This window comes from Cupressus sempervirens, chromosome 7 (genome assembly GCF_028749045.1).
Source record: "Cupressus sempervirens isolate cs-2001-9-10 chromosome 7, ASM2874904v1, whole genome shotgun sequence".
NCBI lineage: Eukaryota > Viridiplantae > Streptophyta > Pinopsida > Cupressales > Cupressaceae > Cupressus > Cupressus sempervirens.
The window spans coordinates 741,741,524-741,761,081 of NC_143124.1; the positions used below are offsets into that span (position 1 = coordinate 741,741,524).

Sequence of the window (19,558 nt, forward strand, 5' to 3'; positions counted from 1 at the left end):
ATTTAGCAATTTACCTTTGTAGTATTGTACTTATGTAATCAATGTATGTTTGACTTTTAACTTTAAGTATGTGCATTATGATCAAATTATCTTCTATTTAATGATGTTATTGTGTCTTTATGCTTTATTCAATAATGGGTGCATGGAATGTTCTTTAAATCCTAAAAATCTCAAAATTTCAAGATTTTTTCACTTTGTCGAGTCACCGCCGAGTCATTTCCAAGTCCGAGCCGGGTCACGAGTCAAGTTACCCTTGCCGAGTCCGTGCCGGGTCCGAGTCACGTTACTTTGGTATTTATAATGCACATAAGCCATGAAGAGATGTCCTTTCATGGGACACGTCTATTCGTTAATTAGATAATTAATATAATTTTAAAATTAATTATAGTTATATATATATATAAATTTCTCTCATATAATTATAAACTTGTCTCATATAATGAGCACATATATATATATATATAGGTTTATCTGACTGAAGCTACCAAACATCAACATCCCCTTAAGATTGAGAGCCTTTAGCACCTAACTTCAAATGATGGCAACTAGATTTTCTCTATCTACTCCTTTCTTTCCTTGCCCCAGTTTGAGTGCAGTTTCCTAATTTGCCACTCCATTTTTGGCATCCAACTAGCCTAAAATCTATAAGCAATACTTAGAATAAGTTTTTTTTCCTCCTCAAAGACTTTCCATAGACTGTTAATGGCATTTTTTTGAATTTTGACTCAAATGAATTGTTTTATGGTCTCCATAAGGAGATAAAGCTGAAAATGGGTGATAAAAGTTGGTCTCAACCTCTAGATTATGATGGGTTGGTATGCCGATGCCATTCTTGCTTTGTGAATGGTCATTTGTTTGGTGACTATCCTTCACAAAAGAAGCATGTGTACTTGTAACAGTTGGTGAAAGGATGCTAACATTAATCTTGACCTTTTGTGAGTTAATGGTTCCTCTTCCAAAAAGGAGGTTACTTGTTAACAGTTAGTTATTTTCTAGGACTAGAATCCTTGTGGTTCAAATGTCCCTTCAAATCCTAATACTTCTGTTGCATTCCATTGAACGAGGTCCTGACGCAACCTTCTCCTTTGCACTCAAATATGGTAAAATCTTTATCACCTTTGTCACAAGTTTTGATAGCCTCTGTCTCTTCTCTTTCCCTCAAAACAGGGTATCGGTGCCGCCATCCCTCTCTTTTTCAACATCTATGGCACAACTCTTGGTTTCCCTACTTCTATTAGTTTCATTCCTTGTGTCTTTCTGTCCAAACCAAATAATCAATATGCTCCTACAATTTAATGGCCACAAATCAGTAAAAGTAAACCACTGATATTATCAGAAAATAGTTTTTTCATTATAATAAAAGTCCATAAAAACATAACTTGCAGCAAAAGAGTGATTTCATGAATGTTTTCCACAAATATTCTATTAAGCATAAAACTAGAGAGAATCAAAATATTCTATAGGTGATCATGCACTGGCCAGACTAATTCCAGGTTTATCAATAATTCCAAGTTGAGATTTTATTCATCTTTTTGTTGTATTCTGGAAAACAAAAACTCTTGTAATCTTATCCACTTTAAAAGCATGATACAAGAAAAGTAAACTTGCTACTTTAAAAAGCATCAAATGCAACTAGTGTGTTTTCTGCTTATATGGATGTCTCAAATTCATCATTTTCACCCTACCATATATTTCAAAGATCTGTTTGAAAATATTGTGCCCACACAAAGATCTTGTAATTTTAAGTATAGATGAGATTCTAAAGAATTTTGAATGCAGGAAGCCTAGCACAATACCTTCTGCCTAATAACCTCCCAAAGAGGTCCCAGGGCGGGATGAAGGAAGACAAGGAAAGGTGGTCCAGAATTGAGGTACAAGGTATTATCTTCAACCTGCTACAATTCACAACAGGATTAGCAAATCATTTTTTTGGTAAGCAGGAAAATCCATAAATATACAGAATTCACTAAAACAAAGCAGAAGAGTATTACTCTGTTGTATCTGGATACATCAAAATGTCACAGCCCAAGAATTAAAAATTCCAAGCAGGCAAATATCAGAGACTGAAGATTTACTATATTAGTGGATATTTTTGTTTGTTGATTCATCTAAAACCCACCTCAATTAACCACTAATTCAGATACTACATGTTGGTATGAAACTAAGATCACAGCAAATAAAATTTGATTGCCCCAAGAACCGAAGTTTTAAGGAAGTCAAAGTATAACCTTCAACATTTAGTACATAGAGGTTCGTGTTATTCTTTGATTCTTCTAAAACATGCCTCAGTTTTCCAGTTTTTCTTACATGTTGTTGAGCATGAATCTAAGATCATGATATACCAGGACAATTACTTGAAGATTTTGCACTCGGACCAAACATAGATGCATGCTTCAGACTAGTAATGGAGCCCTACGTCACTAAAAGAACTAAAAGGAACAAATTGGTAAACCAATCATAGAAGTACTAATGAAATTTTAACAATGATAGCTATTCCATTCCAAGAATCTATCTCATCAACACAAAGCTTAACCTACTTAAAACTGATACAAACTGATCAAACCAGCCAAGACATCAAACTCATCTAAAATCCAGAGTGCAATAAAACCAAGCGATCTCACCTGCCACCTCTCATCCACCACTACATCATACACATGCTTATCCACTAGAGCTAGTTCTAGTTGAACAGTAATAAGGTATTTTTGTTCCTTAGTGCTCACAATACTCTTGATGTGTAACATTTGCTTGAAGGTACCCCATAGAATCAAGAGAATCATCATGAGTGTGGATGGCATGCAATAACGTTTGGTATATGATAGCGTACCATTCCATGTTTCAAGGATCTCAACATTGAGATTTGTTGGTCAATACATTGATAGTTACTGAAAGGGGGTTCAAAGCACATATTCTATAGATTTGAACAGACCATTGTTAGACAAAGCTATGAAAAACAATGTCATAGGGAGTCAACTAAGAATTTGGTGCAAAAAGAGTTGGACTATTTATTTAGAGGGGTAGATAGATTGGAGGTGCATATTGATCAAGATTTTAGTAGATTTAGATGGGTTATTGGTGACCTTATTGTGGATAGATGCCTACCATGTGAAAGATATTGATACCTTGTACACTATGTTGCACAAAGTGATCATGAAGTGGGCATGGAGAGTGTCATTCAAGTTGTGACAAATAATGAAGCTATTGGAGTAAATGAGTTTTTCATTTACTCATACTTAAGTTTACTTAGGCATTATTAATTGATAATTAGGTGTATTTAGTTTTCTAGCAATACAATTACATCTGCCTACTCATTCATTACTTGCCACCATTATAAGCAAGGCACATTTGTACATTTTTTCATCATCTCATTACTATTCATCTTCCTGGTGAAATGTTTTTCTCACATTGTGAAGGTTAATTGTAGATTGTGCTCCTGGGAGGTTGATTTCTCCAACATTGTTTTAGAGACTTCAATCTATATCTCCTTTCATTGAGAGTTTTTCATTAGCCTGAATTTTTTAGGTCAAAGGAGTTTCCGATTGTCAATAGATGTGCCATTGCATTTGGCGCAGCTCCATCTATTGTTGTTTTTGTTCTTGTTCATTCCAATTAATTGATCAATCTATTAAGATTTCTACTTGAGTGACGAGAGTAAATTCCTGTCTATGTTTTCTGGCAGGAACATTTTCTAGTATATTCAACGATCGCATTATTTTGGGGTGGTGTGTTTTTTCATTGGCATACCTGCTTCAAGTTGTGCATTAGCTGCACTTTATTTGGGCACATCCTTTTATTGGGCCACTGCTCTTATTGAGTTTTCATTGGCAATTCAAGTGTATTTTGGTCAATTACCACTTTTCACTTTGCAAGGATCACTTATTATGTCTAACCAAGCACTTACAAATTATTTGCAATGAGTCCCTTTTGTGCTTGACCGGCAGCATTACCTATTGTCCAAAGCCTTTTTTTTGTGATTATGTATTTTTCTAATCTAAGTTGCATTTGATTTGGAAGACTCTTCATTGCACAGTTTATATACATTGAATCACATTGGATTTGTTTCTAGCCCTTCACATGGGGATCAACCACTTATTATGTCCAGTACCATATTATGTTTTTCAGTCATACATTTGCGAAGAGAAATCAAGCCTACATATTCATTTCAGTGGTTGGCAGATTAATATATTGAGGTTTCATTCTTTATTGCTGCACATTAATTGGCAACTTGTTCCCTCAACTATTGGCAGTGGCTTCAATCATTTATATATACTTTCCTTTCTACAAGCATGTATATCATTATAGGGGGACAATTATCTGTGTTTCGTCACACATAGTACTAGTTGCCCCCCATAGTATCCATTTGAGCTTCTCCCTCTTCATTGCTCATGCCCATATCCCCCACACATTCTTCATTGAAAAGCATCCACATTTTTTACCTTTCTAATGTTATAGTCTTATGCACAAATATTTCCTTTCCTCCATTTGGGGTTTGGTATTGTTTGTCAAAGTATTAGCGATGGACCCCACAAGCACATGTTGCTTGGCACACTTTTATCCCATATGAATAGCACATAGAGTTCTTTGGTGATATATATCCCTTGATATCCACAATGAATGGTGAACTAAAAAGAAGTTTGTAGGCATTATTGTGTCTTGGTGTTTAGTGCACAAGGACTTTTTTTGGCTACTCATGCAGCTTGAAGTCACATGGGTAGTTGTATGTAGCCATGTGGTGATTTGGAAATGCCTTTAATAGGCCTTTTGCTCAAACTAGCACAACTTTTACAAACAGGGTCCATTTTTGGAAAATCATATATCATCATAAAGCTTTTGCTGCAAACTTTGCAGTGGCTAAGGTATTTTCCTAATATTTTGCAGTTTGCCACTCCATTTACTCTATTGAAGTTACATATTGGTTTTGTACTATTTCGTGTGAACAAAGGAGTTAGTTGTTGGACTTGTGAAGAATATTTGTTGTATTCTCTTGTTTGCTCATGGATTGTGTAATGTTCCCTTTATAAAATAAATCATTAATCTATTGTTAATGGGCCGATTGATTTAATATATCTCGGACCCATTTTTGTTTTGTTTCCGTAGTTTGTGTAGCCGTTAGCTATCTTTGTACACCCTCAGAAAGTTTTCCCCGACGGGTATTTAAGCACGGCTTAAAGGTAGTCATAGGTATGCATTCTAGTTTATTTCTTTGTACTGCAAATTCCCATTGGAATTCTCTATTGTTCGCCATTTTAGAAGTGAAAGACCTTCCCTATTTGGCTATTTTCGGTTCCGGTGGGATTCAACCCTCACCCTATTTCGTCACTTGTAATACTTCCCTCAGATCTAACAAATCGGAGCACCATCATATTGTGAATTGGAGAAATAATTATGTTTAATTTGATCAAGCTCTTTTTGTGTTGAATGAATAAATTCCTTGGCAAAACGTTTGTGTTTTACTTTGCATATTCCGTACATTTTGTTATTTGCACTTCCGTTCACCCAAGCTCTATCCATTACTCAATATGGCCTCCATAACAAACCTTCCGTACAACCTCCATTGCTATCTACCGTATGGTCTCCATAACAAACTTTCCATATGACCTTCATAGTTACCCCACCGTATCGCTAACTTACATACCGTACAGTCTTGTTTCCAATCCACCATGCATATCATCAAGCCCACCGTACGACCTTCAATCCTCTTTTGTATGGTATGCTTGTTTGTCACCGTATGACACAATATCACTGCTCCACCAAATATAGTTTATCAACCCCATACAGGTCTTGCCTACACTACCATACGGCACCCAGTTATTCATTACTGTACAACCACATTGTATTTGCATGTTGTATAGTGTTGTGTAGCATGAGCTCGAACTAGTTACCAATGCACGGAGGTCAGGAACATTACAGTGGTATCAGAGCTTCGATCTTACCAGCTTGTGGACAATGAATGAGAGTGTATAGCTGGAAGAGAAGAAGAACCCATTCCATTGATAGAATGGCTACAAAACTAGAACCCACAGCTACCGAACTTGTGGCACTACTAAGAGAACTTGCGAGGAATCAGACACAGATCAATGATACTCAACGTCTCATGGAAGAAACTCTCAAGAAGTTGGCTAACAATAAAATATCTAGTGAACAAAATGGTCAGAGTGGACTAGGTGTCGGGTAAAGCAAGCCCTCATCCAACACGCTCTCGACCTTCCATGTTGTCTTCTCCCCCACGGATAGAAGCACCACACGGAGGGAAGCAACCAACTTTTGAAGAAATGCACGAACAGCTGAGAGAAGACTGGAAGAATGCAAATTTGGAGGAAGATATATCCTACAAAGATTACGCAGATCTAAAAATGAGCTATTTGGGAGGCGGAAATCGAGGATATTTTAACAATGATCTCAAAAGGAAGTTGAGTAAAGTAAATCTGTCTCCATTTGATGGATTGAGATCCATATCTGCGCAAGCGTGGGTAATGAAAGCTGATACTTCCAGCTTAATCCTATGCCAGAAGAAGCAATTAAATTTGCGGCATTACACTTGGAGGAAGTTGCACATGAATGGTGGCATCACGACACCATCATACTGTGGTATGATCAAATAAATACCTATGCAGAATTCACTAAGAGATTGATTGATCGATTTGACGGTAAAGATCTGGAACTCAATTTCAAAGATTTGGCATACCTAAGGCAAACTGAATTGGTTGACTAGTACATTGTAGAATTTCAGAAACTCTTTGTTTTGGTCATGGACATTTCTGAAAGAAGACAAATAGTGCTTTTCATGGACAAACTAACAGAACCACTGAAGGGTTGGGTAAAAGGGTTCGATCCTGCCACCCTATCGGAGGCCATTAGGAAGGCAAGGAGTATGGCATCATCCATCGGCCCCATCCTCACGAAGTTACTCACATTCCAAACCGCCGGTGTTTCCGAGGTACAAAGATAACAAACCTCCACCGAGAAAGCCATCATTGGACGAAGCTACTAGACAAGAAGTCCAAAGGAAGAAACTATGTTTCAACTGCAAGAGACCATGGGAACTTGGGCACAAATGCCTCGGGAAAGGAAAAATCCACTACAATGAGGTCATGTCTAATGATGAGGACGAACAGGAAGATATACCCTCCATAGAGGACCAACCCCACGAGGACTCCATAGTAGTTAGTTTGAACCGCACGAAAAGAATTGCAAAATTGGTACAGCGCGAAGGAACTATTGCCCTAGCTGGTAGCCCAAGGTGTATGGTGCTTCGTGTACGGCGAACCCTCCAAAGACAAAGGGTTATGGTAATGCTCGATAGCGGGCCCACTCTAAACTTCATAAACTCATCTTTGGTGAAGCAAAGAGGTCTTCCTACAGAGACGCACACAGGATTCCAGGTCAAGGTTGCCGAAGGGACTCTTCTACCCTGCACACACCTTGTTCCTCAACTAAGTATCACAATGGCGAATCACATGGTAACCGAGGATTTCTTCATAGTGGACCTTGATGATATGGAGGTTATTTTGGGCATATAGTGGATGGAGACACTTGATGAATACACTCAAAGCTGAATGGACTTCACTTTTGTTGTCGATGGAAAGAAGGTTGTTCTCTGCAGAATGGCAAATGAGGGTCCAAAGGAAGTTTCTGCACATCGGATGGAGGCAATTTTTCGGCATGATGACGTTGCTTGGGCTGTACATTGTTTTGTCTTGGCAAAACCTATAAAAGAGCAACGAAAACCTCCCCAAGATGATGATCTCTAGAATATCTTGAGTGATCATGATAAAATTTTTATATACATTCCTCCTGGCATACCGCCTCATTTAGGGTTTGAACATACTATTGAGTTGGAAGCAGGAGCCAAGCCGGTGATAACCACACCATACTGCCATCCAAAGAAATTCAAAGATGAGATTGAAAAAATGATTCAAGAACTACTGGAGAAAGGATGGATCCATCCCAATTCTAGCCCTTTCATGTCATGAATGGTATTGGTCAAAAAGGACGGGACAATGCACATGTGTGTGGACTACCATGCGTTGAACAAAAATAAATAAAAAATAGATATCCCATTCCAAGGATAGATGAGTTGTTGGATGAATTACATGTTGCAATCTATTTTTCAAAAATAGATCTCCGTTCCGGATACCATCAGATTTGCATGAGAGAAGAAGACATGGAAAAGACGGCTTTTTGTTGTCACTACAGCCATTATGAGTTCTTGGTCATGCCTTTCGAATTAACGAATGCACCTGCTACATTCCAATCATGCATGAATTGCATTTTCAACAAACAATTGTGTAAGTGCTTACTGGTATTTTTTGATGATTTAGAGCAGGACATGGGAAGAGCACCTAAAGCATCTGGATGAAGTCCTACGAATCATGAAGGATCAGTTCTTGTTCGCCAAGTGATCCAAATGTGAATTTAGTATGATAGAAATATTATACCTGGGACATATTGTTAGTAAATATGGAGTTCAAGTTCATCAAGAGAAAATTCAAGCTATCCTTGATTGGCCTCCCCCAAAATCACTCACGGAGTTGCAAGAATATTTTGGACTATGCAGTTATTACCGGAGGTTTGTAAAAGGATTCTCTCTGCTCAGTGCCCCACTAACAGATTTGACAAGAAAGGGATCCTTCCAGTGGAATGAAAAGGTGCAACTCACTTTTGATAAGCTGAAAGAAACAATGAGCACTTGTCCCATACTTGCATTATGTAATTTCACTCGACCGTTCCTTCTGGATTGCGACACATCCGGAGAAGGCATTGGTGTGCTACTGATGCAAGATAGACATCCCATAGCCTATGAGAGCAGGAAGCTTACGCAAACAGAACGCTTATATTCCATTTATGACAAAGAGATGCTAACCATCGTACATGCACTAACCAAGTTCCGACAGTATCTTGTGGGTGCCAAGTTTGTCGTTTGTAAAGATCACAATAGTCTGAGGTATTTTCTAGAGCAACGAGACTTGAACGAGAGGCAACAAAAATGGGTAAGCAAGGTTCAGGATTTTGATTTTGACATTGAATATGTAAAAGGAAAAAACAATGTGGTTGCAGATGCTTTGTCCAGGAAACCTGCCATCTGTTTACTGACCCAGATTTTAGCTGACTAGAAAGCACATTTGTTGGTAGAATATTCCAAAAACACATTTGCCTATGAGCTAATGGATGGCAACACCCAAGATGATCGATACAAAGTGTTGGATGACATCATTTACTATAAATATCAAATATTTTTAATGTCGGAATCCAAATTGAAGTAGAAAATCTTGGAGGTACACAACTCACCCTTAGTAGGACACCCAAGCTTCCTCAAAACTTACGGACGTCTTAGGGAGAGGTTTTCATGGAAAGGTCTTAAAGGAGATGTATTGCAATATGTAAGAGAGTGTGTGGTCTGCCAGTAGAGCAAATCTAAACATACTCTACTCGCCCGGTTACTACAACCCCTACCAATTCCAAAACAAAGTAAGATAGTGGAGTTCACTCCTAATCATGTATACATAAGAAATATGGACAATAGAGATAGTGTGGTTGATCATGCATCTCAGTCACATTCATTTTTTTTGCTCCTAGTGATAATGATGTTCCTTTGGATGATGTCCACACCCTTCCATCAAGTGTGAATCATGTTTGTGAGGAGAAGTTTGGTCAACCTTGGAGTTCTTGAGCCTATTGATGAGATTCTCCTCCACAACCTCTTCTTCAAAGTTGGAGATTTCTTCTATTCAACAAGTCTATCAGTTTTCCAAATCTTATTATGGGATGAATATTTGGTAGGTATTTTAAATTTATTTGTTGAGTCTCGTCTTGCATATTTTGGAGACAGAAAAAGGGGGTTTCTCTCCTCTTTCATGATAGTTTGAGAACTATTGTCAATACAGCTTTGGAGATTAATATTGATGAGCTTCCTCATTCACTTGTTTTGTCACATTCCATTGATATTAATGAGCTTCCTCATTCACTTGTTTTGTCAAATTCCTTGGTTGAGTTTGATCATGAGTATGTGGAGGCTTGTTTGAGCTTGGAGACTCTTACTTAGTTTCAAATGTTCCTATCTAGAGACTTCCTCCTTCATTTCATTGCATTTGGAATGGTTTCTTTATTATTCAGTGGATTTGTTGCTTCCTAAGGGGAGATGTGTTGCATAGGCATTGGGTCATCTTTTATTTTCAAGCATCTTTCATTGACATTCGAGCTTCTTCATTATGGGGAGGTTATTTTGTCTCCTTTCTTCCTTCATACGGAAGGATATTTCATTGATGTATGTAGACATTAGGGCTGTGATTGAGTCCTCCATCCATGTATCTTGATTGTTTCTCTCTTTCGGAGAGAATTTTTCTCCCATTCTCCTTTTTTCCACTCGGTGAGAGATTTCTATTTGCATTGTGCATGGGTACCTAAAATGGTTTTGTAGTTGGGACCCATATCGCATCTTGCTTTCATATTGCATAATGATCTTCTCCCTAAGTTGCACTTCAAGGGAGGTGTTAGACTAAATGATTTTTTCACATATTCGTGCTTAAGTTTACTTAAGCATTATCAATTAATTATTAGATGCATTTAGATTTCTAGCAATTGTATGGTTACATCTACCTACCAGTTCTATTACATCCCAAATTTTTGACCTAATTTAAATTATTATAGACGCTAAGTTGAATGGGTTTTTCTTTCCTATTCATGTGAAGAGGATAGTTGAATATAACTGTTGTATCCTATGAGATTGTTTAACTTTTTTAAGATGATGTTCGTTATCCATTATTTGTCATATGATGATGATAGTAGTTAACAGTTACTTGATTTCGGAATTATGGTTATTAACTAAATTCCTTGTTAAATATCAATGTTAAATGTTATTATGGACTTATCATGGAACTTGGTAATATTGTGGAAAACTGTTGCACGAGTGATTGCAGGAGCAGACGAAGGGGAGAAGCATTGGTTAATGGGATCTACAAAATGGGTTACTACGTTAGTCCATTTATCTGATCGACAAGTATGACCTCTAACTATCTTCGTAAGGACCTAGCGACTTGTATAACAAGATACAATCATTGGACACGCATGAGCTATTAGATAAACCTTCAAAAATATTAATCATTTTAACTTAATTAAAATACATACCTTTAAACGCTTATAGTTGACATTTCCATCACTTCATTACAATACATATTTATGCACGTGCACATAGATATAGAAATAAAGGTGACACCGTAGTATTATTTTTATACAAGATTCTATCTAATTAATACGTACATTTCAATACGTATACAAGGAGATAAAATAATCTTCCAAATGAAGCGTGTATTTAAATATACATATTGAAAAGGTACGACTTTGGATAAATATATAATATGATGTCATTTTACTAAAATTCATTTATGTGCAAGAAGATAAATATGTTATAAATTATCCTTTTGATTTGTAACCTTCAAGTTCTTCTCCATATTTATTCATTTCCTTGTAAGAGGCCAAAATGTACACTTGGCAGATGATATCGGTGTTTCAAGAAGACAAATCTTTTAACTCTTGAGTTATGGGTTCTTGGAAGCCTTTGATATATTGAATGCCTCTATATATTTTGGAAGCTGAGAGAAGCCAAGATATGAATATTTTTTCCACATGATTTACCTCTGCATTTTCTATGTTACTCCTTTCATGTTCTACCTCCCTTGCTGAAGGTCAAAAATCATATTTAATCTAGAAATTGCATACGGATTGTTTCCGTTTACTTCTTTCATGTTCTACCTCCCTTGTTGAAGGTCAAAAATCATATTTAATCTGGAAATTGCATATGGATTGTTTTAGTTAAGGAACCAGCTATTAGCATCAAGCCAAGGCTCACGTTTCCATTGAATCAGACCAAGTTAAGTGGTCATCATCCTTTTTGAATGATACATATTCCTCCTTTTTAATCTTGCATTCGAAATTACAGCAGAAGGAAATACATCCATGAAAATTCTGTATTGTATTATCAATGAGTCTAATCTTTCTGTATTGAGTCAAGACCAATAGAACATGATAAGTTTATACATCTTTGTTTTACTGTAGTATATCAGAATGTATATCCTTGCAAGCTTATTAAGATCATTCTCTGATATTTGATATACTGAAAAATGCAAAGTTCCTACCCCTGTTGGGGCTTAGTGAAAGAGTTGGATACTCTAAGATTATAAACACCTGGGACTCACCCGGCTATATGGCCAAGGAAGACGGTGAAGAGGTGAGAGAAATCTGCAATAACTTGAAAGCATAATTAGTTATGACATAACATATTTATATAATTTTTAAAAAGGAATCATATGATAGCTCATGCATGTCCATTTATATTGTTTCATATTGTCAAGTTGAGCGGTGGTGATCGGGTAATAGAAACCCATCCCAAAACCTTAGCCAAGGTCGTTAAAGGCATGCTTGCTTTCTTAAGATCACATGATGTCGGTAGTGTCAGTTATTCAAACATGTCCATCCATAACTGTGCAAACAATCTAAACACCTGTATTGCTCAAGTGGCTGGACTAGTAGTGCCCCAAGCCTAATCCCGGGGTAGGGAGGGCCTTTCTTTTAAAAAGATTGTGTGGGGATGGATATGGTCCACAGTTGGGAGGTTAAGCCTAAGTCAATGCTTCTCCTCTTACCCAAAAGCTGAGGCTTGCACAACCAGTTAAAGATTCACCAGCTACTTTTTAGTATGTTCTTTCTATATCCTTGCTATGCTTTTGTTTTCCCTTACACTATAGTAGAATGGCAGTAATCTACTTCACCTGCGTACAAGAAATGATTAGGAAATGGTTATTTTAGTTAACTGTTATTTCAGTTATTCATTACTCTAGTTAATCGTTATTTCAATTAATTGTTATTTTAGTTATTCATTACTCCAGTTAATCGTTATTTCAGTTATTCATTACTCTAGTTAATTGTTATTTTAGTTATTCTTTATTTCAATTAATTGATATCTCATGAATTGGATTATCGGATGTTATGTTTCGGAAGTTAGTTGAAGTATTATTCTCATTTCTACCTAGAAAAGATGATAGTTCTTTTCTTTTTCTGTTAAGAAAATTCATTTGTTACAAGTTCATTCCTTACCTTTATAAGTGTTAAACTATGGATCGCTACAAATGTAGTTGATTGCCTTTTCCTGGTATATGCTTTTCAAATGCATCAATCTCCTCTTATATGTATCACAAATGACACATGGAGAGACATGTCTCCTCATGAGACATGTCTATCCATTATAATTAATTAAATAACAAATATATATATACACTATAGTCTCATAGGTTTAACCGACTGAAGCTACCAAACATCAACACTCACTCTTAGCTAGGGAGGATAAACAAGAATATAAACAACATATTACCTCAATGTAAAAAATAGTTTCTAGAATATCAACTCATTTGACTTCCTAGTTTATTGAATGCCAACTCATTTGACATTTTAAAGTCAACTCATTTAACTTTGAATATCAACTCATTTGATATTTGAATGCCAACTCTTTTGACATTCATGAATGTCATTTCATTTGACATTTACTAGGTGCTTAAATGTTCATAAGGTATGTGCACTTGCATTCTCATAATGCATACCATATAAACATCCACCATGCAAAGTATAATCTATGATGATCTGCATAGACATCGTAAGATATCCACCATAATAGATTAAGTTATTGAAAGATCATCACCTTTCAATAACTTCTGCAAATACAAGTGATGATCATTTGGAAGTTGTCACTTCCTCATAATGTACACAGGGGGCAAGCCCATTAAAATCACATTGTCACAAGGTATATTCATGAATTTTAGTCCTCTTGACTGCTACAATTACTGGGGAATCGATCTTCAACATGGTCTACTCCCTCTTAATCAATACATCTGAGATCACTAAAGTTTGATGAAACCATCTCCTCTATCTGCTTCCTCTCTTTCCATGTTGCATCTATTGAAAAGTCAAATTCCTATTGAATCTCAATCTCCCTCTAAATTTGAAAACAATCTTCATTTTCCTACAATAACATTCTCGGAGGAGAAGATCAAGGCACATAATTCTTATAATTATGATAAAATAGCTTTAATAATTATTCTCAATGATTATAAGAACATCAAAAATTCAATTCATTAATTTCACAAGATATTAATTATTATTAACATAACTTTCATAAATGAAATCTTCATAATATTTAATATATACTATTCTTAAGTAATCTCTTTCTATAATGTTAATTTCACATTATATATATCTGACTAATAATAGTATTAGCCACATTCATAATAATCATATTAAAATAAACAAATTATACATTCCTACTTTATGATATGTGATCCATACTCTTTCCTGACGTTCCCTTTTACTATGTTTTGTTTCTTACCTTTAAAAATCCCTCTGCGTGGCAGTCTCCTAATATTCTAGTGATTTCCACGTTGGAGCCATATAAGATGTAAGATGTACAAGCAGATCAAGTACAGGATCGCCCATTTCCAAAAAATATAATTTTCTTTCGTGTATTGACCTTGCCCGATGGAGTGGGCATGCGGTTGCTATGTGATAGTTTTCTACTATATTTCTCGACGTATCACCCTCAATGTGTAAGGCAAATAACAAAATATGTCCTTTGATATCGAATCCGCATGTATATAGTTGATTTCTTAGTGGTGCGTCCTTCTGAGTGTTATTCCTTTCAGTTTCCCTTAGCCTGACGGTGATGTGGGCATTGATATTGTTGTCTGTACCCTGATGTGGTAAGTCTTTTAGTTGACTCTCCTTCCACCGTGATTGGTATATCGTCCAAAGTAGAGTCTGTAGGTGACGTTGGCTACGGATTCACAGCATGATGGTTCCTATTACGATGTGAGCCATTGCCCTTACAAATTGTCTGATCACTTATATATGTTTGATAAGCGAGGAGTATGTTGCCTGCCAATTGCAATTGTTTAGTCCGTGTATTGGGGTCAACTCACCTTGTCACATGGAATCGTACACAGTCTATATATTACTATTGTGTCTCTTGTTTTATTACATTTGCACTCTAGCTCTGATACCATGTTAAACTATGGATCGCTTTAAATGTAGTTGAATTGCCTTTTCCTGGTATATGCTTTTCAAATGCATCAATCTCCTCTTATATGTATTGCAAATGGCACATGGAGAGACATGTCTCCTCATGAGACATGTCTATCCATTATAATTAATAAAATAACAAATATATATATATATATATATATATATATATATATATATATATATATATATATATATATATATATATATATATATATATATATATATATATATATATATATATATATATATATATATATATATACTATAGTCTCGTAGGTTTAACCGATTGAAGCTACCAAACATCAACAATAAGCAAGGCACATCTATACATAATTTCATCATTTCAACACTATTCATCTTTGTGGTGAAATATTTGTCTCGCATTGTAAAGGTTGGCTATGGATCGTGCTTTTGGGAGGTTGATTTCTCCAATAGAAGCAGCATATGTCTAGGGAAACTTATTGAAAAAAATCTCTCTGGCATTTTCTAGAGCACTTGTGCCACCCATTCAATTGATTTTCTAGTTAAGCATATAGACCTAACTTGGATTAGCGAAAATGATGGCGAAAGTGCTACAAAAGATCACAAAATAAATCTAAAACTAGGTTGCATGGGTACGCCTACCCACACCCCTGGGACTTGTATCCAGGTACCCAAGTACCGGGTGCACATACCTCAAGTACCAAGTATTCAATATAAAGCATCATAGCTAAGGACCTTGATTAAGAATTCTGATTTTTGCTTTAGTTTTTTGTTTGTGTATCAGCTTGTTGTTTATCAAGCTTAATTCAATACGAAATCACTTTGAAACTTTGATACAATACTGAATAACAGTAAGCTTTATCACTGTTAAAGTCAGAAGTTTGTAATTTGCAATATGCCGTCGTTATATGATTTATGATCTTCGTGTTCATGTTTAAAGTCTACAAGCTCTGTTATGCATCTAAACATTTATCATATATTATTAATAGTAAATACAAACATTTTGGAAATATGAAACTGAAAACAATATTATTACATCTGCAAACGTTATCACTGTTCTTGTTTTGAAAAACCATTCTTATGACATATTTTCAGATATTCTATAAATATTAAATATTATAAAAACGTTTGACAAAAAAATAGCCATACCTATACCCTAAGTACCCTCGTCCCCATGCAATCTTGATCTAAAACCACCCTTGGATACTTAAATTGATGAAAGAGAACACCAAGGCAGCTTATCCAATCTAGAACACAATTCACCAAATTTATCACATTGTATGTCATTTCTACCTCCCCAATGTTTGTTAAGAACCTTTTTTTTTAAAGCGCTAGATGGGTGGAGTCTCCAAAATCAAAAATGGTCAAACGAGAAACAGTCAATAAGACCTTGTTTATGATATGTTGGCTAATGATATGAATAATGTTCAGGAATTGCAATATTAAAAAATTGCAAAATTCATTGTTTTCCATTTACTTTTTGTTATTTGTTGTCAGTCAGTTTTTAATTATTTTTTATTTCAAAAATCCTTATTGTTCTCTTTTACACCTATGGTCAAAGTTTTACGTTATGGATGGGGAAAAACACAATAGACTATCAGTATGAAGCCATACATAAAGCCAAAGAGGCAATCCAACATCAAGGGGTTATAAAAAATAAGTTATGAACCTATGTGATGAGCAAATGATTAGAGGGGATACAAGCAACTCCACCAACATATATGTAGCATCCTACAACTTTAGTCGAAAAAAGAATATTTGATTCATTTTGGGTTGATGAGGAGGTTATGAATGACCTCAACACATGCATAGAGAGGATGGTATTCTTGACAATATCCTTAGAGACATAGTTCTTGATGAGCTGTAGAATTTACAAGGGAGCAAAGGGCACATTTTCTTCAGCTCTATGGCTTTTAAGAACCACCTATAAGAAAAATGATCAAAAAAAGTCCTTCAATAGTTAAGTGGTAGTCCCTTAGATAGTGGACTTGTTTAATAACTGCAACTGTAATGTATAAAGTTACAAATGTTTCCCTTACAATTGTGGTGAGAATATTTTGGTGCAAAAACTCCAAATCATTAAAACATTCTGACCTACACTTTGTGGATATAATGTTCCTCAATGTGAGCTTAATTGGAACAGATTTGATGCCATCCACACAAGAAGTGCATGAAGAGGACTCAAAAACACATCGACGACCTCATTTTTGTTTATTACAACTTGTCGTAACATTAAAAAAAAAAATCAAGCAGAAGAAAACTAGTAGTCAATTGATTTGGATTGTATTGATTCATATTCAAACAAGATGTCGATCATGGAGCTCAATTTTTCTATTAAAGAAATGCAATGTCCTCTTTTTCTATATTATGGAATATTATAGATTTCTCGGTAATTATTTGAGCCAAATAATGGAAATGCACAGATCTTAACTTTTTTGCTTATTATAAATGACAACGGGAAGTAAATATGACTATTTGGAGCTTAATTCCAAATGCATATGCTATATACAAAGAATTCCGAATGCATATACAAAGATAATTTAACGTCTAATGTCTAATATACAAGGCAATGATCATCCAATCATTTGAATAATCGACATAAATCCAATACTCTCTTTGTGATATAACAAGAAATATGTACAATGATGGGATTCACTAACCATGTGCCAATTGTTGTGTCTGGTCTGCAATTGATAATATGCAATAATACGCAGGTTGTGTCCAATATCACGATTAATGTATGCTCTAATAAACACTTATAGCCATATCTGATATGGCAATAATAATATGCTTCCGAGATGTCATCTTTAATAATTTCTTTATATGCTTGCACAAAAATAGAATGTCAATAGGCAAATCATTGTTACATAGAGCGATCTTTACAAGATAACAAATAATAAATTCTTCCTCAATGATGCCTTGATAGAATGAAGCAGCCAACATTATATACTTGCAATCAAAGATGAAATGGTACATTTGAATAGTCACCTTCCTATTGGAGTGATTGGCTACGCTGGAAAGGGAGGGACTCATGACCTTCGCAATTGTCTCCTTATATTGATTATACCAACCAATTAGTTTCTTTACTAATCATTGATTGCATGCTTAGTCATCATTAACCAATGCCGATTGAATATATATTTGCTACTGTTACTTATGCATTCCATGCTTGTTGGGTACAACAACTATTATCATGTCTATTATAGTCACCATCCCTGGTATCCATTAACAATTATAGTCACCATCCTTCTCAATTGTTGTGCACCCACCTCCTTTCCTTCCTCCTTTTATCCACACTGGGTCTGCAATCTTACCATATCTTTCCTGTAGCTCTCTCATCCTAATGATGGATCACAGAGTGTGATCCAAAACGTTGATGCAAAAAAATTATAACGCAATCTACCAGAAAATACAGCAAATAATCATGTCATTGACTGTTGACTTCTATATTAGTCATAAGAGATATGATTGTGATACTTCATGTTGTATCATCTATTATCATGACTGATTTCATTACTTCCTTGTGGAAAACATGGCTATTACTATAGATATTTTCAAAAGCCAAGTGCTTGTGGTTTTTAGTCTTGCCAAATTTTTATAGCATCCAACATCACTAGATATTCATTATGTCTACCAAACAAGGATAGCGTTTATGCCTGTACAAGGTTGGGCGTCTCTTCTAGCAATACAGTAAGGTTATGCATTTCATTTATTCCATTATGCTATAGCAAAAAGATCGAATGATGATATCACAAATTTGAACTTCGTATGTTATCAATATATTACTACAAGCAATCCGCCATGCATATAATCCTTTCTAATTATTTGTATGATATGATATTTTGAAGCACCAAAGTGCCTTATTTGCACATGTTGCCTATGTGCGCTAGCTTAAAAAGAGGTGTTGTTGGCAATATGCATCTGAGATACGTACAACATTTGTTGCCATGAAAAAATTTTGTACACGAATATGATATCAGAAATGTAATTAGAAAACAAAACTGAAACTATACTCAAGGGATCTCCTAGGAAAGTACCTATAAGGACCAAAATGGTCGAGATAAAGGGTGGAAGGAGAGAACGTCCTTGTAATAGAACAAACAAGTTGAATCAATAACGTATATAATAGCATTAAATAAATGAGTCAGCTCATGGTAGTCCAATGTATAAGTCTTGTTGTCTAGTCGAGCAGTGGGTTGATACTCTAACACCAAGTTGCTCAGTGGCTGGATAGTCGTGGTCCTAAGCCTAGTTCTAGATAGGGAGGGCCTTTCTTGGTTGAGTTTGTGTGGGGTTACTTAAGGGTCCACGGTTGGGAGGTTAAGCCCCTGACAATGCTTCTCCTCTCCACCAAATGCCAAGGCTTGGACAAGGCAAGGATATGATCTGCATTCAAATATCTCCCGGTAACGGGTATTTTTACTCTTATGAATTTGGAAATTCGGGTTGGAGGTATGTTAGATGGTTAATATCGTTTAATTGGTTATTCCCTTCAATGCTTAGGGATTGATTTTCC

At 35.7% G+C, this 19,558-nt stretch overlaps 1 protein-coding gene across 3 annotated transcripts in view; it reads right to left on the reverse strand.

Annotated features, from left to right (window-relative positions):
* The window catches only part of UGP3 (UDP-glucose pyrophosphorylase 3), a 100,527-nt gene that overhangs the window by 47,367 nt on the left and 33,602 nt on the right, over positions 1–19,558 (reverse strand). For all 3 annotated transcript variants that reach the window (XM_089792791.1, XM_089792792.1, XM_089792790.1), the window contains exon 12: positions 1,797–1,892. In XM_089792791.1, the coding sequence (XP_089648917.1) occupies positions 1,797–1,892 (96 nt within the window). The remainder of the gene's footprint in view (positions 1–1,796; positions 1,893–19,558) is intronic.